Genomic DNA, 27,511 nt, shown 5'->3' with positions numbered 1-27,511 from the left:
GTAGTCTAGCTTCCGCGGAAATTCTCTCTAATTCACTACGGCCGGGAGTGACCTGCCTCTCTTCACTCGTTCAGAGTGTAGTTTGGGCGGCTCCTTCCGTCGTTAATAAACCCTGCTTCCTACCATAATTCTTTGTGTATATCCTGATCTCTTAACTCATGGTAAGTTCCTTTAGAGGAGAATCACTGTATCCTTCATAGCCCTAAGTTTGATCTTTGAAAGGAGAACGATGAGAAAAAAATATCTGTACGTTGAATTTGTTGAATTAACTAGTCCAGCCCACCTTGGTTTATTCTTTTTCAGAGCACCTTGACCATTAGTATTTGTCACACAATCTACACCTGAAAGCGATATAGTCTCTCATTAATTTCTAGAAGTTTATCACATCCCAACTAGACTGGACTTTTGCAGGGCAGGCCTGCTCCCGCCTCAGGTTGCTGAGGTCAGTGAGCATGCTCAATGATGCGCTGACTGAAATAGAAGTGATAAGAGCTCACTTATCAGAGGCGCTCCTTGGACAGCTATTTACGTCCATCAAATCTTGAAACAGAGTTCTCACTAAATGCATCCCCCCAAAGCAGCAGTTCGGACGTAGCCAGTTGACACGGCCCGGCCCCAGGAAGCCCTCTGGAAGGGAGGCGTAACTGTTGGTCACTCCTGATTCTGGAATAAGAAAGTCTCTCTGAGACTGCATAACCTGCCTTGAGGAGCAGGCACAGAGACTAACACTCAGGATGAAAGACAGCGAGAGAGAATCTATTGCAACACTTTAGCTAATATAATGGTGGCACTGTTCAATGTTTAGTTCTCATTAAATTTCCCATAGGGCAATTAGACTTAATAAAAAAGCCTCTCAGGGCCAGTGTATTTCTAATTGCTCATCTGCCCAGGCAAGAAAATCCCTGCTCAACACTTCAAGTGCCAACCTTCCCCAGGCACTGCGATCTGTCACCTTCTCCCAGCTCCTGGGTGACTTTTCTGCAGGTGACGCTTTCCAAATACCTTACTCAGCACGGCCACGTGTTTTACTGACCACATGGAATTTAAATGAGTGGTTGGTGAAATACAGTAGTGTTTCCTTTTTTAAAATAATCCTCACCTGTATTTTTAGTCTACCTTATACAATGGGAAAGGAAATAAAAGTAAAACTATTTGGCTACAATCTGAACCTGGCATGGCCCACGAATGTTATCTGATATTTAATCCCTGTCCCGTCATGTGATCACTTCGGCTAAATCCATCAGAGAAATGGCCAGAACGGCGTGCTCATGTTCGAACACGCTCATCTATCTGCACCTTCTTACAGAAACATCAGGCACCATCTATAACCATCCCAGGGCATTTTAAGGTGGTATTCTGGAGGAGCCACATATTGCAAAGGAACTCTGTTTAGCTCACTAAAAGAAAAAAAAAGGAGGAGGGAGAAATGTGCTCCTTGCTCGATTACTTATTAGGTACAAGCGCTCTAAGCTGCCTGGTTTGTGTTTACCATAAACTGTTGCATTTTCTTACGCTCTGCTCCTCCCGAACAAAGAGACATAGCAAACAAACGAAATGTATCAGTGAGCAAAACAAAAGGCAAACGTGAAGCCAGAGCTAATGGTGCTTTCTCCACTTTCCTTCTGAGGCTAAAGGTTTATGTCAAAGCTAAAACATCCAAGCAGCTGCCAGAGATGCCCTTGTAGACCCTCTAGGTCTACACTGTAACTTATGCTCCAGTCTTTCATCTGGGGATACATTTTTTAAAGATACGTCTTTCAATATTTCCTTTGCCATACTTTTCGTTTCACAGATTTTAAAAAATTCCTCAAGCCTTGCCCAGCGGCGTGAAAGTCACCTTAATGGAACAGGGTGAGACGAAGCCACTGCTGTGGCTCTGGAAGAGCAGAGGACCTCAGCTGTCACCCTCTGGCTCAGAACCAGGGTCTAAAACCAGCCCCGGGAGAAGCTGCTGAACCGGAGCCCGCGATTCTCTCCACGTTTGACTGGCACAGTGTTGACTTTATAACACCAGAAGGACCCAGAAATATTTCAAACAATTATGACTTCTTTTCTATAAATATTTTCAAATTGCTTTAAGAGATAAAATAACACATTTTACCTTTCTTGTTTTCCTAGTTACCCTAGTCGCCCTCAGCAGCTCACTACCACCAACTTATTTTGGGCTCTAAGTTCAGGGAGGACACCTGAAGGTACCACCTCTGCCCTGAAGCCGCGTTTCCCAACATGGGCTGAGCAGGAGGGTCAGCTCTTCTTAAAGCAGCAGTGGAATGTGGTGTCCCAGCCTGGGCAGCATAAATCGCTTCTCTCCTCTCTGGAAGCCAGGAAAAAAGTCAAGTACTCAAGACAAGCTTTTAAGAAGATCCCCGCCCCTACGTGAACACAGTTTTCTTTCTAGACAGGAAAATCCATCTTCTCACTTCCTTTCACGACCCTTTCTTGCTCTAGTTATTTCTGCTCTCAGACATCAGTTTGACTAGACGGAGCCTTCCCCACCCGGAGGAGGGTAGAGACTGCGGGAAGAACTGCAGGGACAGCCGAGGGAGCGCAGGATTTCTGAATACGTGATCCCCTATTTCAAGAGTCTCTTCCTTCACACTTCGCCAAAGGGTAATCATCCAGAAAGGGAGAAGTAAGATTTATTTGAAACCTGCAATTTCTACTGTCAGAGAATATGGTTAAGAGGCCTTCTTTCTGAGCTCTGCAAATAGACTGTGACATCCTCAGTCACAGATGAGCTGGTGATCGTAGGTTAATATCCCTTCGGTATAATTCCAGTATCTTTCCCAGAGCCTGAGGACCGAGAGGCCTGGCTCGTCTTCTTCCCATCGGTGCCCTCAGCATGATGTGCAGCATTTATTTTTGATGTGAAAACACCAGATGCTAAGGCTGGCCACTGTGTTCCCCGTAAAACATCATCACAAAAGTCCTCCGAGTTTGTGATTTTAAAGATCAGTGTCCTATCTGCTGCTTCTTAAAACTTACGTATTTTGTTTAGATCAATCAAAGAACTTAGATTTAACACAGAAAGTTCAGTGTTATTTCGAAACACGGTGGGTGGGAACAGGAGAACAACACTCACCTTCACTCCCAGGAAAAGCATCGCTTGAGCCCGCCACCGCCAAGGTCAGCAGCAGCTTCCAGAGATCCATACCTGTGGGACCTGCAATCACACAGAAAAGCACAAGATGAGGCCGACGAAAGCAGACCATCGTCATGAAAGGCTGTTTGAAGACCGTTTAAGCTGTAAATGAGCTGACAAGCCTGCCAGTTCTACAAGAAATCCTCCTGGTCAGCCTTCCAATGCCCCAGAGTCTCATATTGTCATACTTTTCACGCGAGCCAACGGCAGGTTGTAACGAGCTCTACTCCCCGCCGGGGCTGGCCTCAGGCAATAACACAGACACCAGAGAAACGCACGCCCTGGCCCACGGCCACAGAGCCACCCCGCGACCGACGACCCCCGTGCACGGACGCACGAGAGGGGCCAGCGCGGCTCACTTTCACGGGAACTGGAAAGAGAAGCTTGTCCGCCTTATCACCAAGCCCGGGCCGCGAGCTGGACAGGCCGTAAAAGGGCAACTAAACCAACCTACTGTAATAGTAAAGCTCCTCCAGCGTGTGTCCCAGTGAACTTCACTGAACACTCAGAACACCGAGCGTGAGCATCCGAAGAGGTTCGGCTGGCGGGCGGCAGAACGGGGAAGGCGAGGAGCAGGAGAGAACAGAGCCTCTGTGCTGCTCGGGTGGCCTCCCCAGGGCACCTGCTGTCCTCCTGGGTTTTTATGTCGTCTTCGGAGGAATGTGAACACCTCGGGCTCACCCCAGGGTCAGCGCGTGCCTCCGGCCAGCTGCTTGGAATCCCGGGCGCGGCCACGCCCCGAGCCTGCGGTGTGATGCACGGCGTCAGGTCAGTATGCCTCCGCAGCGCTCACCTTTGCCTGCGGGGAACGCGCTTCCTTGGACTCGGTGAACCAGGTGCCCACTTCCAAGATCTCTGAAGGGGCGAGTCCGGGCCGATTTCAAATGAACTCGGCGGACTGCCCTCAGGAGAGCTGTTGCTGCACCTGACGACTAATTGATGCCAACCTTGCTATGAAATTTTACTTATGAGTCACTACCTATACTCATGAGTCACTGAGGTATGTCGGATCGTCTCACTGGGGGCCCCTCCGGGCCCCTGTCGGCCCTATTTTTGTTATTGTACATCCTTGACAATAATGAAATAGCCCTTCTGACTACCCCTCCTCAGGTGGGAATGATGAACAAGAATGTTTGCTTTCCTGGGTAACAGAATGAGGTGGTCCCTGGAAACGGCTGCATCGTTCTGAAGAGGCATAAAAGGTCGCAGGTCCTGTATGCTCATGTCTAGACAGCGAATAAGCCATCTTTTCTTTTTTAAAAGGTTTTATTTATTTATTTTTAGAGAGAGGGGAAGGGAGGGAGAAACAGAGGGGGCCTCTCGCACGTGCCCAGCCAGGGACCAGCGTGCTATCCAGGCACGTGCCCTGACCGGGAATCGAACTGGAGACCTTTCGCTTGGTGGGACGACGCCCCATCCACTGAGCCACACCAGGTCAGGGCACCCATCACTTCTTTGTTCCATATGATTTTGTATTCTTAAAAAATTCTAAGAAACCACATCTGTATGTAAATGGAATCTCTTCCTGCGTCTGAACCCCGTCACACGTGGCCCCTGGGAGTCCCTGATAGACCGAGGGGACCACAGATGAACCCATTTCGCCGGCTGTGGGACTTAGGACACCCACGGTGTACATCCCTAACCTGGAAGGCTCTGCCTAACGGCCTTGCATCCTCCTCGCCTGCTTGGCCAGTGGGCTCCCCTGAGCTTGTCTCCCTATGTCCTCTGCTCCTGGGTGACAACTTTGAGGCCAGCAGCGGAAGTACCTAAAAAGGCTAAACACCAATATGTTATGGGCTGAAAAACGCCATCCTGTTGGTAACTGGATATTTCCTTTTAAATTCTATTTTTTAAGTATTTTTTTTTAAATACAAAAAGCCTTGAGGAGCTGAACTCTGTACGAGTTCATCTCACCCTCGCGCCCCCCGCAGTCGGTGGCAGGTACAGCAGCCTCTGGGCACACGCTCGCTTGCCGTCGGTTCTAACCGATTCCCTGTGCCCAGGCTGTGCGTCTGCTTCCTAGCTGACGAGGGGTGTAACGAAGCTTGCCTGTCTCAGAAGGGTGCCTTTGCTGGTCCGGAAGTCAACTCTTCATACCACCCACAGAGACACGGTGGGTGAGGGACACGTGTGAATCTTGCTTCAGGTGAATAGTAGTTGACGCCTGCCCCAAGCTGCAGCCTGCGTGTGAGCCTCACTTCCCCTGAAGAAGCAGCTTGTAACAGAGGGCCATGCCTGCGCTCCGGCTCTACCTTAACTCTAGCCTGTGCGTCTCCCTGGGCCTCCAGCTGAGTATTTCCTGCTCTGGGGAGGCTAATCATCAGAGGAATTCTGCTTGAGGTTGGAACTTTTGGCAAAGATCTGCAGGAGCCTCATGACCAGGGCAGGTCAGCAGGGGCCAAGGAACCAGGGAACAAACAGCTCTGGAGGTTTTGTGCTCTCCCTTGCTTCCTCGTTGGGCCTATATGACATGCCTCTTGCCCTAGCCCTCCTCCCTTCTCTTGACATAAAAGATGCCTGAATTCTGGGCTCAATTCACACGCATTTGTGGGACCTATAAGGCATCCCCTATCTTCTCAAGCTGGCGCCATCTCCATCAATAAACCTCTCCTAACTTCAAACTCTGGTATTTTGAATCTTGGCCTTTGAAGTGTCCAGCACATGAACCTTGAACCCGTAACAAGCTGATTATCGCCAGCCCCCTATGAACCAAACATATCTCCATGGAAAATATTCTGTCTCACAAAGCAAACAGATCAGAATTCCCCCGGGCAAAATTAAACAGGAATCTGCCTGCCCACTCCTAGAGCAAAAAAAAAGAAAGAAAGAAAGAAGAAAGAAAGAAAGAAAGAAAGAAAGAAAGAAAGAAAGAAAGAAAGAAAGAAAGAAAGAAAAGGAAAGAAAAGAAAAGGGTGGCCTGTAAAACTGCCATTACCCCAAACAGGGGCCGTGCACAGGGCCCCAGCGTGACTCCCCGCCGGGGCTCGGGGCAGAAGGAAGGTGGGGGTGGGGGGCTGTGTCAGTAAGGGCTGGTGGCCCAGCAGAGACTGGTGCTCTCCCCTTGCACTGCTGCTGGCTTGGGGTCAGCAACTCCAGTGGCCACCAGCTGCACTTCCCCAGTGAGCGCCCTAGAGAACCCCACATAAGCCGGACCAGTGGGCCCTCTGTCCAGCTGCATCGTAAGCTGTCCCCTTCTCCTCCGTGGAGCTCTGTGCGGCAGCTTCCTGAGGAGAGGATCCTCGTTCCTTAGGTTCTAGGTGAGACAGGGCCTCCCTAGGAGAGGACAGCTACAACGCGCAGAGTTCAGCCCTTGAATGTCATCTACCAGCGATGTGGCACATGTGAGCACGACAAAGTCCCATTGTCCCCTTCCCCAGCATCACAGTCCAAGGAGAGGCAGGCACTGGCCGGAGGATTACACAAAACAGTACCTTAGCTGACTGGGTTTTTTAGTTTGCAATACTTTTCTAGGGAAAAGCCCTCTCCAACAACATCCGTACATTCCTCAGCTATGACCTCATGGCAAGATGTGCGCTTGCAGGCGCACAGACAAGCTTCTACTCCTGCACCGTGGAGCACCCGCCCCCCTCCCAGCGCCAAGGCCTCCGCCTGCTCCCCCTCCCGCAGGGCAGGGCCGGGCCAGTGGAAAGCTGCGCAATCTCCCAGGCCAGAGTTTTCATCCTGGAGGCTGCCCGGCGAGGAGACCTCCCCGTCGGTTAGGCTTGTGATAGACGGACTTTTATTTCTTGGCTATAAAACAGTCCATAAACACATGAGAAGAAATGGAGATTAAATATAATATTATTCCAACTTGTTATAACCAACTCCAGGCAAAGAAAACAATTGGTCCAATTCTCTTTAATTTAAAATTAGCAATATTTGTTGAACTGCGAGTGCCTGTTGCATTGTGCAAGACACAATGGGGAATACTGAAGCACCGAAAATCGGGTTCTTGACCTCAGGAATTAGGCGAGAGAGGCCCAGGCGACTGGGAAAAGAAGCACATCTCCCCATGGAAGGTCCGAGTCCGGCAAAAAGCCACGGGAGGCACGGGCTTCAAATGAGAACTAAATGACAAATAAGGTCGCGATGGCTAGAGAAAGGAAGAGGGCATGGGTGAGCCTTTGTTGCGGGTAAAAGTTCCGACCATGCGTGCAGTGCGGGGTTGTGGGTCTGGGTTCTGATCCGTCCCGGGCCACAGACAAAGAGGGCCGGGAAGCCAGAGAGCAGGGTTCGGAATTGTGAGTACCGCGGACAGAAGGAGACGGCGACTCACGGCAGTCAGCGGCTCACTTCCGGTTTTGGTTCAGGTACATCAGGTGCGAAAGTGAATTTTCTCAGCAGAAATCTGCCCCTTGCACCTCCTTAACTTAGTGCCACCGAGAAACACTGACAAGATACGGTGACGACGGGATGTTCCCGAAGAGGGTTGAGAGCTGTGTCCGTCCCACATGACGGCGCGTGGAGCACACGTGGGAATGAAAGCTGCTGCTATCACCAGGAATCGGGGACTTGGGATCCGAGTTGGTGAGAGGGAGGAGAAGGTCGCATGACTGCCTTGGAGAGCTGGTGCTTGAGGCGGTTATGAGACTTGTGGGAATGTCAGCCACGTCTAAGAGGAAGTTGAAGGTACAAGACCCAAGACTGAAAGGAGGTCATTTCTGGATTTCAGAGATATTGACACAGAGATGATGGGAATCAGATGAATTTAATGTGAAGACCAGACTATCCCATGCAGAACCCCACATCACCTTCCTTAAAAGTAGCATTAAAAAGTATACAGGGAAGAGCGTGCTCGTATCTGGTTTGTAATTTGGCACAGACAAGACGAACCACCACCCCAAACTACCTACACCCTCTGATTTGTAGCAAGTCTTTAAAAGAAAAGTGATCAAAAGCATCCCAACAAGTGTGCTGTAGCATATTAAAGTATGGAAGTAATAAAATGATAGGCTTAGTTGCTTGCAGTCCTATTAAAGCAAAATACCAAACAGCAGCTGAATCGATCAGAAATAATGTTTCCCCCAATTTTTGTTTTATTGATCTAGCTATTCAGATACCGAAAATGAGCTGATAAAAAAATGACCACAGAAGCAGAATCGTTATATTGCAAAACCAAGACTCCAGGTAGATAACCTCATAAATGTGTACTTTCTGATGCTGGTGTGGATGACTAATGAAATATTGCAAAACTGAATCTCGTTGACTTTTTGGTGAGGCTTTTCTAAACACTTGGCAGTAAAAAAGGATGAGGCTAATCCAAAGGGCGTTTGATAGGACTCATTCTAATTAGCAACAGGCGTTTTGTCTGAACCGTTTGCACAGCAAGTTCGTGGCCCCCTTTGATGGTTGTGGTCATTTGAAAACTGACCCTACAGGCCTCAGGTCGATTTATTTCCTTCCCATCAGCGAGGGAGAAAAAGTTCACAGACATTGTCGATACCACTACTTTTGCTGAGATTTCTCTCTTCTCAGCATCCAGTGGGAAATACAGGGTGAGAAGGCATTTTAAATGTCTAAGGGATGAGCTGGAAACAAGCTTTTTGGAGTAGTACATGGTAGGTGTCCTTTTTAATCAAACAAGCAAAGCACACATGGCACGCCCTATGTTAAAATTGTATTTTGGATTATTGGGTTAAACAAAACATTATTAAAAATTAGTATCCTCTGATTTTTATTTTCTAAATGCGATCAGGAGAAAATGTTAAATCACATATGTGGCTTGTATTATGTTTTATATTTCTATTTTACAACATTGATATATACATTTTATGGTGTGTATGTTTGTACTTGCATTCATAAATATTAAACTGTTACAGTGAACATATTGGCTTCTGTAAAAAAATAATCAACATAAAATTTTGTACGGCTAATGACATATGAGATCATTATGATTATGTTTGAAGAGGCCCTTCCAAATGCAGGATGGTGGGAACAGAAGATTCACTGAAGCAGTAGGTATGCTTACACTTGTAGAAGGTTTTTCTTAGGGTGCCCACCCTAAGAAAAGAAGGTTTTTCTTCGTTTACCTTAAGAAGCATGACAATTTGCACTGTATTTCTCCTTCAAGTCAGAGACAGTGGTGTACTAATAAATATTTAATAATTGGTTCTCTGGAAGAAAGGGCACTTGCCAATTTCTGTGGTGTAAACACCTCCACCCAGACTGATTTTAAGCTACCAAATCACGAACTTGGATTAACCAAGTCACTGGATTCACTGAAGTCACTGAATGCGGATTCACAAGCTGGGACCAACTGGACCCAGCACACCATCAATGGGGGAAGGGAACAATGCTGTCCAGGTGCCATGTAGGTAACAGGTACAGAGATTGAGCAATCTGCTGACATTGATGCAAGATGTGAGAGACAGGGTTTCTGAGTGAACCCTGGACAACCGATTTCAAGTGATGCCATCTGTCCCACTGTCAGCAGATCACATTTAGTTAATAATCATTCACAGATACGTTCTCAGGTCTTTAGAAATGAACACCAGCCTCTACCTCAGATGCTATCCTTGATCTCCACTTACAGACAGTGGAAGGTTCGGGGTTCAGAGCTTGTATTCAGGTGTCAGATTCAATCCCACTTTTACCAAACCTCAGTTTACTCATCTCTAATAAAGGGGTGATAATTGCATTACTTTTTTCATAAAAAAAGAAAAAATCAGAAGGGGATGATTTTTTTTAAAGTACTTGGCATGCCCTCTGCCTGTAGCCAATAAATGCTAGTTGTTTTGACTCTTTCTCACACTAGCCATAAACAGACTATGTTTTACAATGTTTCCATGGAACAGATTGAGAGGGAGCCCTCATTTCTATGTCATGAAGTGGAAGCCTAGGGAGGTGGAATAGCAGTCAGCAAGCGTGTTCTTGGGCAGCCACCATATATGTGAGACTTCCTTCTTCAATCAAGCACTACATTACACGAAGGTCCAGGGGAAGGAAGGCTCCACATAATGAAATACGTGCATCTCCCAGGATAGGGCAGGAATGCCAGCCGTTTTTGCTCAGGTACACTAGCCATTGCAGGCCTTCGACATGGAGGCCCAATTGTGTGGGAAATAATCTAGAGGCTGATTTCACCCCTAATCCCCATCGCAATGACTGTAAGAAAAGTCTATGCTGTGGTTACTGGGTCCAGATCACTTGTTTTGTGAACCATAGATTTCTAGAGCTAAAACTTGGGTAAATTTCCATGATGAGTGATTTGGCGTGATACCTGCTCTGGCAACACTCTCTCCTTGTGAGAGCAGAGAAGGCTGTTGGGCTCCAGGAACCTGGGTCTCTGCCTCTTGCTTCCTGGAGGAGTGAAAGAGTAAGGGGCGCTTCAGTGCTGAACGCTTGGGGCTGCTCCTATCTAGGTACGCACGGGCGTTCCGTCGGGAGTGGGTCTGTCTCAGTGCACGGGCCATTCTGTTGGAGTTCAGCAGGATCCCATGGCACTTGGCAATAGCGGCAATTCGCCATAGCAACTATTCCTATGGATGGTCGGCAAACTCACCCAGCCTGACTCTCCTGGTGCATCCAGTGATTCCCAGTGCACGTGTGACTCTCACATGGAAGAGAAAACCAATCACATAGCTGCTTATTTGAACAATATGTTCCTTTTTCTGTCTTACTGTATACCCTTGCACCTACCCAGTCATTTCTTTTTCCAAAACAGAATTTGAAAAAGCAAACCTACTACTGAATTGCTGCTTTCTCTCTTTTTCCACAAGGCTCTTTTCTAAACCTAAATTTTTATTACTGCGATACATCTATAACATGAAGAACGTGCTTTCAAGAAAGCTGAAGATGTTAGGAGTTTCTTTCGAACTCTCAGAAGCTTCGCGGAACCTAATTTAATAGATGATAGATAAGCAGCTGAAGACATTTCATGGAATGCAGTCCCCACATAACAACCCTGCCTTGATGAGATTATAATCGGACGGTGATTAGCACGCTACCTCACCACTGCCAGCGTACCCAGAAAACCTACAGAGCAAACACTGGGAGAAACTCTCCTTGACTTTTTATCAAGTCCAAAATGGTGGAGTTGTTCTTTTAAGGCCAAAGAGCTGGGAAGCCAAGTGCGAGGCGTGTGATCTGCTGGAAAAGCCCTGCTAGAGGGGGAACCAGCGGCCTGTGCCCTGCTGCCGGCGCAGCAGGGCCCCTCTTGGTCACGCTGGCAGGGCCTGAATCTCCGGGGGCCCAGTCCCCTCGCCTGTACGCCGCTCCATGATTTTGGGATCAGCTAAATCCTGCGCAGTGCGATGCCACGAAAATTGCCATCCACTGAGGACGCGCGTCCTGACGCCGTGGCTCCTGCCTCTCCTTTTAGCTAGGAGCGCACTGGGGGCAGTGGCTGCGTCTCACTACTGTATCCCCAACGACTAGCCTTGGGCCTGGCCCAGAGTAGATGCCCCCCCAAAGTCTGCACAGCGGCTGAGCATGCAAAATGCCAATTTCACTCAACTTTGACCCCAGACCCTGCATATTAGAGAAAGACTGAGAGGTTGAACGAGTTCTCCAGACAGGATATTTCTGGGTAAGCGTTAGAACCGCAGTTGATGCCTGCCTTTCCCTTCCCATGTTCCTTCTTAAATGCTAAATCAGGCCAAATAAGCGCCTGTGCAGGGTACCAATGGGACAGGAAAAACGACGGAACACGAGGGAGTCAAGTTTGGGTTTGAATTACGGAAGGGGCAGACACCACAGTGTTTCCAGTGCTTAGGAGTGTCAAGGGTGGTGATGATTCATAAATGCTGATGTAACAGCATGCTTTGGGGCAGTACTGCTCAAGGGAAGTAGCGTTCATCCCCAGGCTTTGGAGCCTCCAGGAGCGCCCGGTCTGCTCTCGGGCACATTCCTTAAGAGAAAAGACGTGCGCTCTTCCCCTGACACAGGAGCGTCCCCCAGCTCCTTTAAGCCTATACATATAAATAGAAAGAAATCCATTTGGCCAGACTGACTGGCTCCCAAATAGATAGATGGCAAACCCAGGGCAGATCACTATCAGGTCTTATCCCCAGGAAGTTTACAATAACCGCCTCACTCTTGCAGATGGCGCGAGGTACCCCAGCTTGGACTTGCACCGTGTGTTGTTAGCAGCATTAGCAGAAAATGCACCCAGCACAGTGCCGTGTCACAGAACAGAACAGAGCCACCTGTGCCGGGCATGCATGTGATCTTCCCTTCCTAGTAACCCCTTAAAAAGTAAAGAAATAGGTCAAATTAATTTTAATAATATATTTCACTTGATCCAACATATCCAAAATATTACCATTTCATCATGTAGTAACTATGAAAAGTATTAATGAGATATTTCACTCTTTTTGTCATGTGGGGTCTGTGGATCTGGTGTGTAGTTCACATGCACAGCACACCACAGTTGGCACTTGCCATGTCCAGTGCTTAATGGCCACAGGCAGGGCAGTAGCTGCAGCACCAGACTGCGGCTCTGGGACACCGAGAGAGTGGACACACACGTGGCCACCCCCGCTCCGCCCCGCCCCGGCTGTGCGGAACGTTATCTGCACGTCTTACTGCTTACGAGCAGGCTGTGCTGCCACGGAGACCTTCAAACAGCTCTTTCACTAGGTTTAGTCATTTCTTAAGAGTCCTAGGAAGACAGAGTCTTGCTATTGAAGCACAGAGCAGAGTGTTCCAGACTTTCCTTCCCAACACCCACTTTGTGTATAATTACTGAGCCCTGATGAAACTGCAAACCTTTTGTCCGTGGCACAGAGCAGGCACAGAACACCAGATCTGTTCCTAGTTACAGGACTTGAAGTAAATCATTTCTCACCCTCAGCCTCCTTATGGCCAAAATAGAACGTCTGGAGCTCATCAATAGTTCTTGGCCTTGGCTGAAATCACAGCCACCTGGGGAACTGAGACCCCATGCCCTGGCTCTATCATGGGTGAGTCAGAATCTCTGGGGCAGGGCCTGAGTATTGATACTTTAATTTTTTTGTTATGTGATTCCCAAGTGCAGCTGGAATTGAGAATTACCCATCTAGTGCAGACCAGATGTGCTGTGAGCTCATCAGCCCCAAGTGGAGGGAGAGAAAAGAAGTATCAATTTCCCCCACTCAACCTACCAACTGATGTGCTTTTTGCAAATATCAACCACTTTCTATGCCAAGTGGTTGAAATACTAAACGTGAAGTAGGATAAGAAAATACTGTCCTGGGAAATGGCAAAGTAAAAAGAATAGATGTAAATAGACGGAATCAGTCATCCCCAGATATGATCACCGAAGTAATGACAATTAGCAAAGACTACAAATCCAGGCACTGCTCTGAAGGGGCGCTGCAGGTACAGTTAGGTTACCAATCACCGATTGTAAAATAGGGGGATTATCCTGGATTATCCGAGTAAGTCAATGTAACCACAGTAGCCCATGGAAGCAGACGGGCGGTCGGAGAGACTAGAAATCTGAGCGGGACTCCACCTGCTCTTGCTCTGTGGGGCCACTTGGGAAGCGGGAGACGCAGGGCAGGCAGCCCCAAGGAGCAAAAAGTGGCTGCTAGCGGGTGGCCAGCCAGCCAGGAGTCGGGAAGGGAAGAGCGTCCCCAGAGCCAGGAGCAGAACTCTGTCAACAGCCCGAGGGAGCGTGCGAGCAAGTGAGCAAGTGAGCAAGTTCGCCCCCTGGGGATGTGCCCGGGGCTGCAGCCCCAGCGACACCGATTTCAGTCCTGTGAACTCCAAGCAGAGAGTCCAGTCAAATCACGCTGTGCCCAGACCTCTCGCCTGCAGAGCTGTGAGATAATAAACGGCTATTGTTACAAACTGCTAAATGTATGATGATTAGTTACGGAAGCGATAGAAAATGAATACAGTTTCTGAAAGTCCATTATGGAGTCCAAGGTTGACTTCCTAAACCTCCATCAAGAAAATAATTATGGGAAGTACAGGGTCCGGCACAAATGATGCCCCCCTTTTTAATTACCAAATCTTTTATTACAAAATCATAAGCATGTAATTCTGTAACAGAGCACTATCACACTCAAACACACCATATGACATTTTAGGTGAAATGTTCAAATTAAAACTATAAATTATTACACCTATACATACTATTACCCTACCCACCACACTCACGCAGGCCTTACTTCTGTCAGACCCCGTATTTGACTGTCTAACTACTAAGCTGTATACCTGAAGCCAATACAAAACAAAATTGAAAAAAAAAGATAATTATCTATTCACTACCAAAATATGTCTATAAGAGAGTGGCTTTTTAGCAGAGCATAGAAATTCAGAGGCAGAAGGGCCTTTCAAAACAATCTAGTCCAATCAGTTAATGATGGACAAAGAATGCTTAAAAAAATTAGATAGTAAATAATTAATGGCTTTGTCTCCTCCAACTCCCTCTGGCTAAGAGGGCTTGGAGCGGCCAAGAAGAATGTCCCAATACAGAAATGGGTAAAATCATCTCTCAGAGCTTGCTGATGCTCTCTCCCAACGTCATCTGGGCCTCCCTATTCCAAATCTGCAATTGTCAAAGGACCTTCTGATTCTTATCTTGCTTTCTGGGTTTGTTCCCATTCTGGGAAACGAATACAATAGCCAGCTGAAATGAAATTGCTTGACAGTGGAAATGGAGACTAGACAAATGTACTGGCATTCTGGCATGCTGGCCCCTCTCTCGAATTTGGCTCGTACAAATCAGGCCCCTTGAGTCTGATCACCTCTGGGTCATTTAATGTAACTTATTTATTTTTTGAACACGTAACTCTGGGCATGAGCTGACCCCGGGGAAAGTGAGAAAGCAAGAGGGAGCCTGGCTTAATCGGTTTGCTGGCCTTGTTGCTCCTCTGAACCCCAGGTCTCACCAGGAAATTAAAAACCAGACGATGTGTCAAAGGTAAGTCAAAACCGCGGTCAAACTCTCCAACAGACTAGGGTAGGGGGAAGAGAAAAACAAGGAGCATGTGTTTATTGGGGGAAGAAAAGGTGGCGTGGAAGGGGAAAAGACAGGCTATTTTCATCCTGTGACTCTAACATGTCCTTGTAAATCTAACATCTCGACTTTGGAGACCTTGCTTTCAGGGCTCCCGAGTTAAACATTCAATTGCCTGGGGCCTTATGTTTACCACACTGCCATTCAGGGACCTGGCCATGTTCCTCCTAAATCCGTCGCTGGCGGACAAGGGCTGGCGTGAGCAGGCTGAGCTAAGCCCTGAACCACTCTTGACTCATGGAGACCATGGACCTATCAAGTCAAAGGAAGAGACGTTTGCATGCTTTTTTTGTTGCCATCTGTTGGAGTGAAATCAGTTATTTCACATCTCACAGAACAGTGGTACTAAACATTTGTCTTCCCATCAAGCTGAAAACTGATTCAGTTTGAAAAATGAAGTCTTCACTTTCAACCACTTGTGATCACATTACCAGTTAAAACTTTTACTTCAAAATGAGGAAGAAAAGCTACTGGGAACCCTCCCCGGGGGGCAGTTTATATAGAACATCATGCGAATGCTGAAGAACCAGAGGACAGGGGCCTTAGACACAGAGAAATGACACCCCTGGATGCTCAGAAGCATCTCAGGTAACTCCTGTCCACACGGAACTCGGCATCTCCCGCCTACCCCCATCCCAACCTAATGAACAAAGAGCTTCATTTCCTATGAGACTTCCTCTCATTTAATGAGATTCATTTAATGAGATTAGAGTTGTCCCGTTACCTTGGTTACTCCAGCCCCTCTTACCTGTAACTTAAGTCAACATAAGCGGGGAGCCTACCTCCGAATTCTCTGGAATGGAGCTCCTCCTTCCCCCGTCCCTGCCTGTCCGCCTCTTCTCACTGGAGACCTGAAACAGCCTCCGTTTGGTCCGACTCCCTTTACTCTCGAGGCGCTGCCAGACCAAGCACAGATCTCTGTGCTCTTCAAAACCGTGCTCGAACAACATCACCGCCTCCATGAAGTCTTCTGCTCTCCCGGGAAACTTAATATCCCTCCTCTGTGCTTTCACTCTGATTTTTCCTAACCTTCCCTGTCAAATGTGCCCCAGTATTGAAGTCACACAAGGATGAACCCATTTGTGGAATAAATGCGTTCCAGGTGCCCATGCTGCCGTCTGTAAAGTCTCTGACCAAGAGGCACGCCCACTCCACCTACCGCTCCACTCGCCGCCACAACGCCTCGCAGGGTTCATGAGGGCGTAGGTGTGTGCCCTCTGTGCAGGGCTTGTGTGTGGGGGAGGTGTTGGTGGGTACAAGGCAGGCCGGAGGCACCAGGCCTCCCCCAACCTCAAGAACATTCACAACACCACCCAGCTATTGTTTCTAGATCTTTAGGAGAAGTGAGTTGCGGTAAGAGAGCAGAAGGTGATTTAAGGGGTAGAGGATGTGCCCGGGGCTGACCTTCAGGCAGCCAGATCATGACCTGAGGGTGTGGGGGACAGGTGCAAGAGAATTGCCCAAAGGCAAACAAGGTCACGGCGAGGTCGAGTCTGCCAGGGCCCACCTGCCCTGTTGCCCAGGCTGCCCTGTTGTCCTGGCGGGTGGCAGAGCTCAGCCCCTGCCGGCCAGCCTTCCCTGTCAGCACCTCGCCTTGGGTCCACAGACGCCCCGGCCCATCTTCTCTCTGCTTTTGCAGGAGAGACAAGCAGAAAGTCAAGAGAAAAAGAAGAACGGTGTGTGCTGGTGGCTCCCTGCTTCCCCTCTACCATCAGCACAGGACAGAACATGAATTGCCATTTTGACCGTGGCAAATTATTCTCCATGCTCACTAGATTATAACTGCTTAAACTACAGCTAGTTTAAAGACCAATGGCTTTAAGTAGTTTTTCCATTAATCACAACGTCCGGGGTTGGCGAAGATGGGGACCAGGAGACTGCTCGCGGACTGAGGACCGCGTGAATTAAAGGTCTCAGTTTGCAGGTGAGGTGAGTGGAGCCCCGAGGGATGAAGCGACGTGTGTAAGACCCCGGCACTGGCGACAGCCGAGCCGGGGGCTGCACCCATGGTCTCCCACCCCTGGGCCAGGGGGCCTTTTTCAGAACTCCATCACGTCTTCAACCCGCCATTCCATTTTTGCACACACACAAGCACTTCAAGGAGCAAAAAGCCACGCCTTCCCTCAGGCTCACGTGGGCCACCACGTGCAATATCCTTTATCATCAGGTGTTCAAGACAAACAAACCAGAACAAATCAGATCAAATCAGCATGGGCAGAAGGAGGCGACTGGGCTGTTCCAGTTGCCCCAGCGGCCTGGCCCCTCGTCCCCGCTCTGCAGGGGCTGAGCGCCCCCTTCCCCTTCTTTGAAGGAGGCAGTGAGCCCCAGAGTAACCCAGGAAAGGAGCTTATTCTCAGCCAGCCTTCAAGAGTCTGGGCCAAGCTGAGCCTATATTCCCGAAAACAATCCAGGCTATCACCTTGCAAAACCCACACTGCTGCTCTCCACACGGATGCCACAAAGGCGCTCTTAGACTGGAGACGAACAGCCTCGCAAATGCAAACTCCGAGAAAGGTGCATCCAGCCCTGTATGACCGGATCTGGCCTCTCCTACTTTTCCACCAATTCCCTGCCCCCGCCCTCTGCCTCTGTCCACGGAGGAAGCTCCTCAGAGGCTCCAGGCTGCACCCGCCTCTGCCCCTCTGCCTCCTGCCCTTTCCCCGCTTCATCCGTCTCTGTGGTGCATGCCCCAAACCTCAGCTCATGGTCCCTTCCACTGACATGCATCTCCAGCAACACCCCTCTCTTCTGTAACAGCCTTGACAAACCTCTATCACAACGCTGCAAGCCATCTGTGGGTTTCTCCTCTCTCTCCTGGGGTTCCCCTCCGTACCCCCACCACCTCGCGCAGCGCCTGGAACACTGTTTCACAGAAGTTATTGAAGGAACACACGGAGACCCTTGATGCTACTTTAAGACAGGTGTTTTGGGGGAGGTGGGAGGATGTCCTTGTGTTGGAAGTTCATCTGGATGCTTTGGAAGGGAGAGAGTAGGTGGTGTCCCACTGCGCCAGGTGTGACGGGTCAGTTTTCATCAGGCCTGCAGTAAGGCACCCAGAGCCTCAGAGAAAACCGGCGAAGAGGCCCACTAGAAGCACAGAGGGACAGTCTTACTTTGCTTTTCTCTAAAGTGCCGACCATCCCCAGGACTTCAGAGAGAAGCAAAACAAGTGTGCAATCGTGTTGTTGCTGCTTCTTTACGAAATTCTCCTAAAATAGAAACCGATCGCTGACAGGGGAGATACGGACCCAAATTTACTCCCTGAAGTGTTTACTGAGCGTAAATCATCATCTCGGTTGAGTGTCTCCACATGCACCAGCCCCTCGCACACTCCAAATGCTAGTCCTTCCTTCGGGACAAACTTTGGAAGCCCAGAGAGAGTATGCCTTAGTGGTGAGCAGACAAAGAAGGCCGTCTGGGGCTTTGTCTAATAAGACTATTTTACACACTCCAGGGCAAGCCAAAGTGTTGCTGAGAGTAGAAAGGAGAAGAGCAGAGAAGCAGAGGGAAAAGGGAACACAGAAAAGTTAGGGCAGAGAGGGGAGAATGAGATGGGAGGCGAAGGAGAACTGTGATCTGAGCCATGTTGGAGATTTATATCTAAAAATGCAAAAGTGGGTGAAAAAAGAGAGACTTGACCATCAGCCTTTCGATCAAAGTGAACAAGAAGGGCATACTGACCCAGAGTCCAGCAGATATTCCTGAAACAGAGCCTGGATTTCCGTATGGTTTCCCTTGGGGTTTATAAAAAGAACTCTTGAAGTTTCCTTTTTTCATTCAGTCACGAAGCAAGCAGACCACATTACTCTAATCAAATTAAATTCTGGCAGAGAAGGTGGGCTTGAAGGTGGAATACGGTGAGGGTTTCTTGGTCACTGCTTGGCATTTCAATCTCCAGTTTCTCCTTCTCGCTGCCTTCATACATAAACCTGGGCACAGTTCTCCCCAAATCAGTTATATTCTCTATCCCTCCCTTCCCCCCTCCCCCTCCCCCCAGTCTCTCAATCTCTCTCTCTCTCTCTCTCTCTCTCTCTGTCTCTGTCTCTCTCTCTCTCTCCACACGCACACCCCTGGTCACAGGAGAGTAGATGAAGGCACACAGCCCACTGCCTCACAAAATGAACCCCGACCTTTGCCCAGTACTCCTTTGGCCTCTGCCAAATGAAGAGACCCATCACAACAGAGCCAGCCAGACTGGCTGAGAAGATGGCCAAGCGTTACAATATGACGACAACAAGTTGGATGGGTTGAAGACAGTGACAGATTTATTTGATTCTAATTTCATTGCCTCCCTAAGTAGGGAAAGAATGGCGTGCACGGAGGGCGGAGGTGTCCGTCTGTCCCTTGTGTTCCCTGGTCTCTCGCTGAAGCGCCCCCATGGCCAGACTGCAGCACTGCCTTTGTGAAGTGAAGGATCAAAGAATAAACTCCAAAACATCAGCGCCCACTGGAAACGCTAACATGCTTAATTGTAAATGTTTAACCACAGCACCTATCAGTGGCGCAAAAGAGTTGACTAGCAAATCGTTAGCACCACCAACACATTAATTGTTGTTGGTCATTTGGATATTTTGGTCAATTGCGCAGGAAGACACAGCACTTAGAGGAAGTGGTTTTTGTTTCTTTTTAATTACCTTGTAATAGATGGAAGTAGATCTTTGAAAAAAAAAATCACCCGTCGACTAAAAAGGTGCAAAACATGAAACACTGAATGAATCACATATACAAGCAACATAAGAAACTAAATACCTGCTTTCCAGCTCTAAAGCTTCGTTGCTTTCCTGCACCTCTTTGCGTGGTCAGAACCATCCGGACGATGCCCATCGCTGCGTGTGGGCTGAGCTGCTCGCCGCTCACGCAAATCTGTGTGACTAATACCCTGTGTGACCAACAGTCCTGTCCATACTATCAACACAAGAGGACTGTTCGTGACTTGCGACGACAGACACAATTAGCAAGGCCTTTTCTGGTTTAAAGACTCCCTCTGCCTGGCTGGCTCTGCTACGTGTGTGTGAGACAAACCAACCTGTGACAGGTAATACAACAAAGCCCTTTAGTACAAGACACCCTCACAGGGGAGCATTCATTTGAATAGATTAGTTAACAATGACCAGACATGGGGCTTCGACTGATGGGGAATGGGTGGTTAGTTTATTCTGAAGTCACGAGCTGGCTGTGCAGGAACAGCTGTCTGACAGATACTTCTAAAGCCCATTTCCAAGGTTATACACGGGTCCATGAACACCTCCTCTAAACCTGGTCTTTCTCCGGTGTTTGCAACACAGGCCAGCAACCTGGGAGTCAGCTGGACACTTGCTCGACCTCCTCTGCCGGGCTCTCTGCTGTCAGTGTCTGTGGAGTTCATTCCGTTCCCTTCCTCCTCGCCAGGCATCGCCCAAGTCCCAGCCTCCATTTCTTCCTTAGCCTCAGGAATGGGCTGCCAGCACCCTCTCAGGCTCTCTTCAGTCCACAGAAAAACTGTATTTGGAAACACACTGATGATCATGATATCCCTCTTAAGAAAACACTGACATGACTTTCCTTGCCCACAGGGTTAATACCACAGCCCGTAATGTGATCTAACATTTACTCGTTGCCCCCGCCAATATTTGCTTTCCTGTCTTTCAATTAGTACTAGGATCCAATGAGAGAGAGACATTTCACAGCCAACTTTGCAGCCGTGGTCACGTGACTCAGTCACGTGCCTGCTGGCCTGGCTGTTGATGGGATGGTCCCCCAAACACATGGATAAGCACTACCAGAGCTGTGAGCGCTTCTGGAACTCACTATGAAGTAGGATCCCAGATAGGGAGGGTTTAACATGGGCAAAGGACCAACTAGCCAGTCATTTTGTGACCAGCCAGCCCAGGTCTTTCTAGCTTATCCTTGAAAATAAAGATCTTTTTCAGGCTCAACTTAAAGAGTAATGGGAAAGAATAGTCACACAAAATGCGTGTAACAATCGAAGCTAAAGTTTTATTTTCAATACCTATAAAGAAAGATGCTCAAATGCATGATGTTCTGATAAGGCGTTTTTATGAATCTTGAGAGACATCCCTTCCTTTTCTAATAGAGTTATGGGTCATTTTCATGTCCTGGAACTTTTGAATTTGTGAACAGTTTTATCTGGGATATTATTAAGCCCCACAGAAATAACCATCCTAGTCACATGGAAATATTATTTTGGTCTAATAAGAAAACAGGTGACACTCTGCCTCACCTTATTTCCAAACCTCGAGTTATTGGGAGATGTATCAAATAATTAAAGCAGGTAATAAAAATGGTTACACAAGGACCTCAGGGAAGTGAAGGGCCTTCAGGAAAAGCAGCCTGGCTTATTACTGGGTTATTTCTGTCCAGGTTTCTGTACCCAAATCCCCCAAACCGACTGGCCCACCAAGCGATGTATTCTGAAATGGTGTCAGTGGGACAAACAGGAGGCTTCCGGCTTCAAACAGAATCTTATTCCCAGACACTTCGTATTTATGCCAAGAAGATACACTCAGCGCAGAGTAGGAGTGCAAGATGCTGGTCTGCAAAATGACTGTTTTCCCTGCAGCCAATTCTGGTTTTTCTCCTGATTATAAATGCACAACACTTGCTTATTTACAAATTTGATTAATATAAAAATAATGTAAGATAAATCCTGGATTCCTTTTATGTTACTCCCTAATAAAATTTCTAAAGAAAGCTGTAAACAGACCCCATACAAACAGTGTTTCTTCTTCAGTTTGGTTTTGATTTTTGTCTTCCCACTGAACGTTAGTGGTTCTTAAGTACCTGCCAATCAGATTGCGACTTTTTTCCTAGGAAATGCAGCCTTTAGCAATCCTTTGTTGATTCAAATGAAATCAACCAGGCTCAGCTAATATTAACTGATTTGAGACTAAAGTCCTAATACCAATGCCTGACCAAGAGAAAATGCCTGAAATTAAATATTGAGTGACTCGGGCAGATTCCATCAGCTTGGAGAAGTTCAAGTCGAGGAGAGGAGGCATGAGCACATCTCAAAAGAAGCCACGAAGGACCATGACGTGCTCAGAGATACACGAGAAGGGCTGTATGCAGCAACACAGATCTGGGACTATTGCAGTAAATCCCCATTATATGGCATTTACATAAAAACAATCTTTTCCTTGCTGGCTTAAGAAGCATAATGTCTACCCCCAACCAACCAAAACCAAAAGCTAAGCATAAATTTTAATGGCTACATTAATTAATATTCCATCATATTCCTATTACTGGCCATTCAGCTCAGTGCTTTTCAAGCTTGTTGAAATAAATGGAGGGGTGCTGGAGTCTGAACATTCCTGCCCACTCCCCATTCATATGTTGAAACCTAATCCTCAACTTCTGGTCAAGATGGTAGAAAGGGTAAACACAGCTCACCTCCTTGCACAACCACATCAAAATTACACCTAAATTATAGAACAACCATCAGTCAGAACTGGCAGAAATCAAGGTGAATGGAAGTCTGACAACTACAGAATTAAAGAAACCACAACTATCCAGTCTGGTAGGAGGGGCGGAGATGCAGAAGGCTGGTCCCACATCCACATGTGGTGGATAAAAATTTGGGAGTGAGGAGTCCCAGCCCCACAACAGGCCCCCAGCCCAGGGTTCCAGTACCAGGAAAATAGGTTCCCATAACATCTGGCTGCAAAAACCAGCAGGGATTGAGTCGGTGAAAGACACTTCTGGAGTCCCGAGCAGTTCCTCTGAAAGAACCCACATGTGAACTTACTCAGACTCACTCCTTCTGAACTGCGGCACTGGGGTAGCGGCTTGAAAGGCACCAGTGGCATATAGGGAAGAACTGAAGTGTCTGGCATCAGTGCAACAGCTGGGGACAGCTTTCTCCCAGACAGAAAGGTAGGCCCAGCCACAGAGCCAGCAGGTGGGTGCCATATCTGAGGCTCCTTCAAACTGGATTACACTGTTTATCCTGCCCTGGAGATCTGCTGAGGCCCCGTCCTACCTAACTCATATCTGTTAACAGTAGCTTTTCCACGTGAATGGCTGGTCTTGGCTCAAGTTTCACAACTTCCTACATCCTTTCAAACAAGCAATAACCAGCCCCGGTGAGCCCCCAGCCCTGGTATCTCTGGCTAAGTGGCCCCAGATATGGCACTAGTGGAAGCCAGCCTAGATCCACAGCTTAGCTTCCCCTGGGAATCACCAAGCCCAGCACAAGTAGCAGCCGTCTCAGATTCCTTTATAGCTCAGGCAGGGTGGCCCTGGGCAAAACGCAGGTGAGGGCTGACCTTGGCCTGCACCACCCAGGAAACTCCAGGGCCAGCGCACCCAATGGACAGCTACAGACCACATCAAGGTACCACCTCCCTGCCCCTGCACAGCTGATCCTCCATGGAAAGTGGGAGTTGGTGGTCAGTGGTCACAGCCAGTCCTTGCAGCTGACTGACTTGGGTAAATCTCTCCCAGTGATCTGCCAAGAGCAACCAGGGCTCAACTACAAGAGGAGGGTGGACTTAGCCTACATGAAGGGCACACTTCGAGTATTCAGCTTGGATGATAAGGGGTGCTGTGCCATTGCACCCCACAGGACACCTACTACATTAGGACATGCTACCAAGACAGGGAGTTATAGCAGCTCCACCTAATACATAGACACAAACACAGGGGGGCTGCCAAAATGAGGAGACAAAGAAACAGGGCCCAAATGAAAGAACATGTCAAAACTCCAGAAAAAAGCTAAACACAATGTAGATAGGCAATCTTAACAGGTGCAGATTTCAAAACATTGGTTATAAGGATGCACAAGGAACTTAGTGAGGACCTCAACAGCATGAAAAAGATCCAGTCAGAAATGAAGGATATACTAATTAAATAAAGAACAATTTACAGGGAGTGAATAAAGCCAACAGTAGAGTGAATAAAGCCAAGAGTCAAATCAATGATTTGGAACATAAGGAAGCAGAAAACAATCAATCAGAACTAGAAGAAATAAGAATTCAAAAAAAAGGATCGTGTAAGTAGCCTGTGGAACAACTTCAAGAAGTACAATATTCGCATAATAGGGGTGCCAGAAGGAGAAAAGAAAGAGCAAGAAATTGCAAATCTATTTGAAAAAATAATGAAAGAAAACTTCCTTAATTTGGTGAAGAAAATAGACATGCAAGTCCAGGAGGCACAGAGAGCCCCAAACAAGATGGATGCAAAGAGGCCCACTCTCAGACACATCATAATTAAAATGCCTAAGGTTAAAGGTAAAAAGAGAACCTTAAAAGCAGCAAGAGAAAAGCAATTAGTTACCTACAGGGGTGTACCCATAAGACTCTCAGCTGTATTTCAAAAGAAACTTTGCAGGCTAGAAGGGATTGGCAAGAAATATTCAAAGTCATGAAACGCAGGGACCTACAGGCAAGATTGCTCTACCCAGCAAAACTATCATTTAGAATTGAAGGGCAGATAAAGAGCTTCTCAGACAAGAAAAAGCTAAAGGAGTTCATCATCCCCAAACCATTATATGAAATGTTAAAGGGATTTATTTAAGAAAAAAGAAGGTCAAAAGTATGAACAATTTAATGGCAATAAATACATATCTATCAACAACTGAATCTAAAAAACAAACTAAGCAAACAAGAACAGAGATAAAATCATGGACATGGAGAGTGTTTAGATGGTTGCAAGATGGGAAGAGGGTGTGGGGGATGGGTGAGGAGGTGAGGGGATTAAGAAGTACAAGTAGGTAGTTACAGAATAGCCATGGGGATGTAAAGTAGGGTATAGGAAATGGAGTAGCCAAAGAACCTACATACATGACCCACGGACATTAACAATGGTAAGGGGATTGCTTGAGGGAGTGGGGGTGCTGTGTGGAAGGGGACAAAGTGGGTAAATTGGGACAACTGTAATAACACAATCAATAATATATAATTTTAAAAAAGAAACCTAATCCTGAATGTGATGGTATGTGGGAGGTGATGTGATAAATGGCATTAGTGCCCTTGTAGAAGTTATCTTTGTAAAAGTGGCTCTAGGATAACCACTCCACCATGTTAGAACACAGCAAAAAAATAAAAACAAAAACAAAACCCAGGCATCTATGAACTAAGAAGTGGGTCCTTACCAAACATGAAATCTGCCAACACCTTGATCTTGGACTTTCCAGCTTCTAGAACTGTGAGAAACAAATTTGTGTTGTTTATAAGCACTCAGTCTATGCTATTTTTGTTACAGCAATCAGAAGAGGTAAGGTGAATGGAATGGAGTAGGATAGACAGTTCCTTTAGATGCAATTTTTAATGCATGTGTAGGTTGATGGGCCTACTATGCAGACCCAACATTTTCTTACTGTGCATAGAACTAAAAAAGGTTTGTAGGCCACTGATGTAGACTGCCTCTAGTTTTTCAATATTAAAAATAATGGTATAATAAACATTTCTTGGAGGTAAAGGGATGTGGCCTACATTTCCATTTATTGCCTAATGGTTGATGCCCAGAAGTGATGTTGCTGCATGGAAGGGATAGAAAATCTGCAAGATTTTTGATTAATCAATTGCTTTCAGACTGTCCTAATGTAGACTCCAACAAGCCCAGCAGAGAACTTCAATTTCACTATCAGTTGTCAGCAAAAATTTTCTTTTCCTTCCATCATTGGTAATTGAAAGAGTAAAAATGATCTTCCATTGTTTTAATTTAGTTTTTTGTTTTTTTTTTTTAGAATTTTGAAGCTAACTCTTTGGAACATTTAATATAATTATCTGTGTATGTCCTCCCACTTTTTGTTTGGTTCCTTTGTTCGTTGGAGCTTCTCCACTTTTCTCTCTGCTTTTTCACACACATCTTCTTAAGGAAAGCTTCCTTATTATTGTCTAGAGATGAAGGTATAGTGGGAAGAGAAAATGGGAGAGAACATTTTAATCAGCTTGACGTTGCCAGGCTGATATCAGACTAGTCTTAAGCTTTTGTCCTTCACTTTATTTTGAGAGCAGCTGCCTGGTACGGTATATTAGCCTTAAATATAACTTCAAAAAGTAGCCAATGCCAGAAGTGTTGGCCAATGTGGTGCTGCAAGTTTAAACTTTGAACTTCCTCCTCTGTGCCAAATACTGTCATGGGAGGCTTATTTTTATTTAACTAAGACAGTAGTCCTGGAAATTGAGAATGGGCAATTACAAGCCATGGAGGACAGACTGGGAAGCTCCAACACATATATGGTGAGAGTTCCAAGAGGAAAGAATTTAATTACATTTTAAAAAGTTAGTCTTGCAAAGAGTTATTATTGATAACTTTATAAAATTAAAGAATCACAAGCCTTCAGAATAAAAGCTCATAGTAATCCCTAAGTAGTATAAATAAAAAGTAAAACTAAAATAGGGCATCAGGAAAACAAATTTTTTTAAACGTACTTAAGATTACCAATGAAGGAACACAAAACAGGCTAGTAGAAAATTTTTCCTTAGCAACAGCAAATGCCAGAACACAAATGAAAACCTTTAAAGTGTTAGAAAAATAATCATCTTTTCATTTTTGATACATTCAAATTTGATACTTAGCTATACTATCACTAAGTCTTTTGTGTGTTCTGGGAGACATGTAAAAACTAGGAGTTTTACTGCCTAAAGAAATCTAGTTTTAAAAATGACAAAAAGAGCTATTTTGTAAAAAGACAAGAACCATCTTAAATACATTCTGAAATTCTTGTCTCTTAAAAAAAAAAAAGGTTCTCTTCCTACCTGCCCCTTTCCTAGGTAAGTACTATATTTGAAATAAAATAAAAACCTTTACATTTTTAGCTTTTCAAGGAAACACTTATGAAAAGTAATTATTTAAATCCTTATAAAAAGCCAGTATACCAAAATATGTTTTAAGACTTTCTGAAAACAAAACCCAAATGATAATACAATAACGCATCCCATTCAAGTAAGATTTAGACCAGGAATGCAAGGATAGTTCAATAACAGAAAGATCTATCAATATAACCTACTGCATTGATAATTTTAAAGAGACAAATGGTTATTCTAGCACGCAGAAGGCCACTGTTTATAATTTAACATTTACTTATGATACACACTTAATAAACTACAAATAAAGAATAGTTTTCTTTATACGCCAAAATATGTCACTCAAAAACCTATATCTAACAGCACACTTAAAGTGAAACTTTTGAAGCATTCTCACTATTATGCATTACAAGATAAAAATGCTTATTATAAAAGTATACTATTTATATGGCATAGTACCTTGTAAGCACAGGAAAACTGAGATCAAAAGGAAAAAAAAGCCTAGAAAAGTCCTAAGCAGATATGGGATTTTAGTATACAACAGAGAAAGCATCACAAAATATGGAGAAAGAATGTAGCTATTCAGTAAATGGTGTTGGGACTAGTTTTTCATATGGGAAAAAATAATCCATATTTTACACCATAGACATTAAGTTAACTCCACATAAATTCAAA

General features: G+C 46.3%; 1 protein-coding gene across 7 annotated transcripts in view; it reads right to left on the bottom strand.

Annotated features, from left to right (window-relative positions):
• The window catches only part of GHR (growth hormone receptor), a 217,121-nt gene that overhangs the window by 107,393 nt on the left and 82,217 nt on the right, over positions 1-27,511 (bottom strand). For 6 of the 7 annotated variants that reach the window (XM_054583980.1, XM_054583987.1, XM_054583985.1 and 3 more), the window contains exon 2: positions 3,083-3,163. In XM_054583980.1, coding sequence (XP_054439955.1) covers positions 3,083-3,163 — 81 coding nt within the window. Of the gene's footprint in view, positions 1-3,082; positions 3,164-18,770; positions 19,038-27,511 lie in introns of those variants that run through there. The other variant, XM_054583982.1, reaches the window with a different exon arrangement.

The sequence above is a fragment of the Pteronotus mesoamericanus genome, unplaced genomic scaffold, assembly GCF_021234165.1.
Source record: "Pteronotus mesoamericanus isolate MK-2021 breed Mesoamerican mustached bat unplaced genomic scaffold, CSHL_Meso_final contig_75, whole genome shotgun sequence".
Taxonomy (NCBI): Eukaryota; Metazoa; Chordata; class Mammalia; order Chiroptera; family Mormoopidae; genus Pteronotus; species Pteronotus mesoamericanus.
This window is presented reverse-complemented; position numbering and strand designations above follow the sequence as displayed.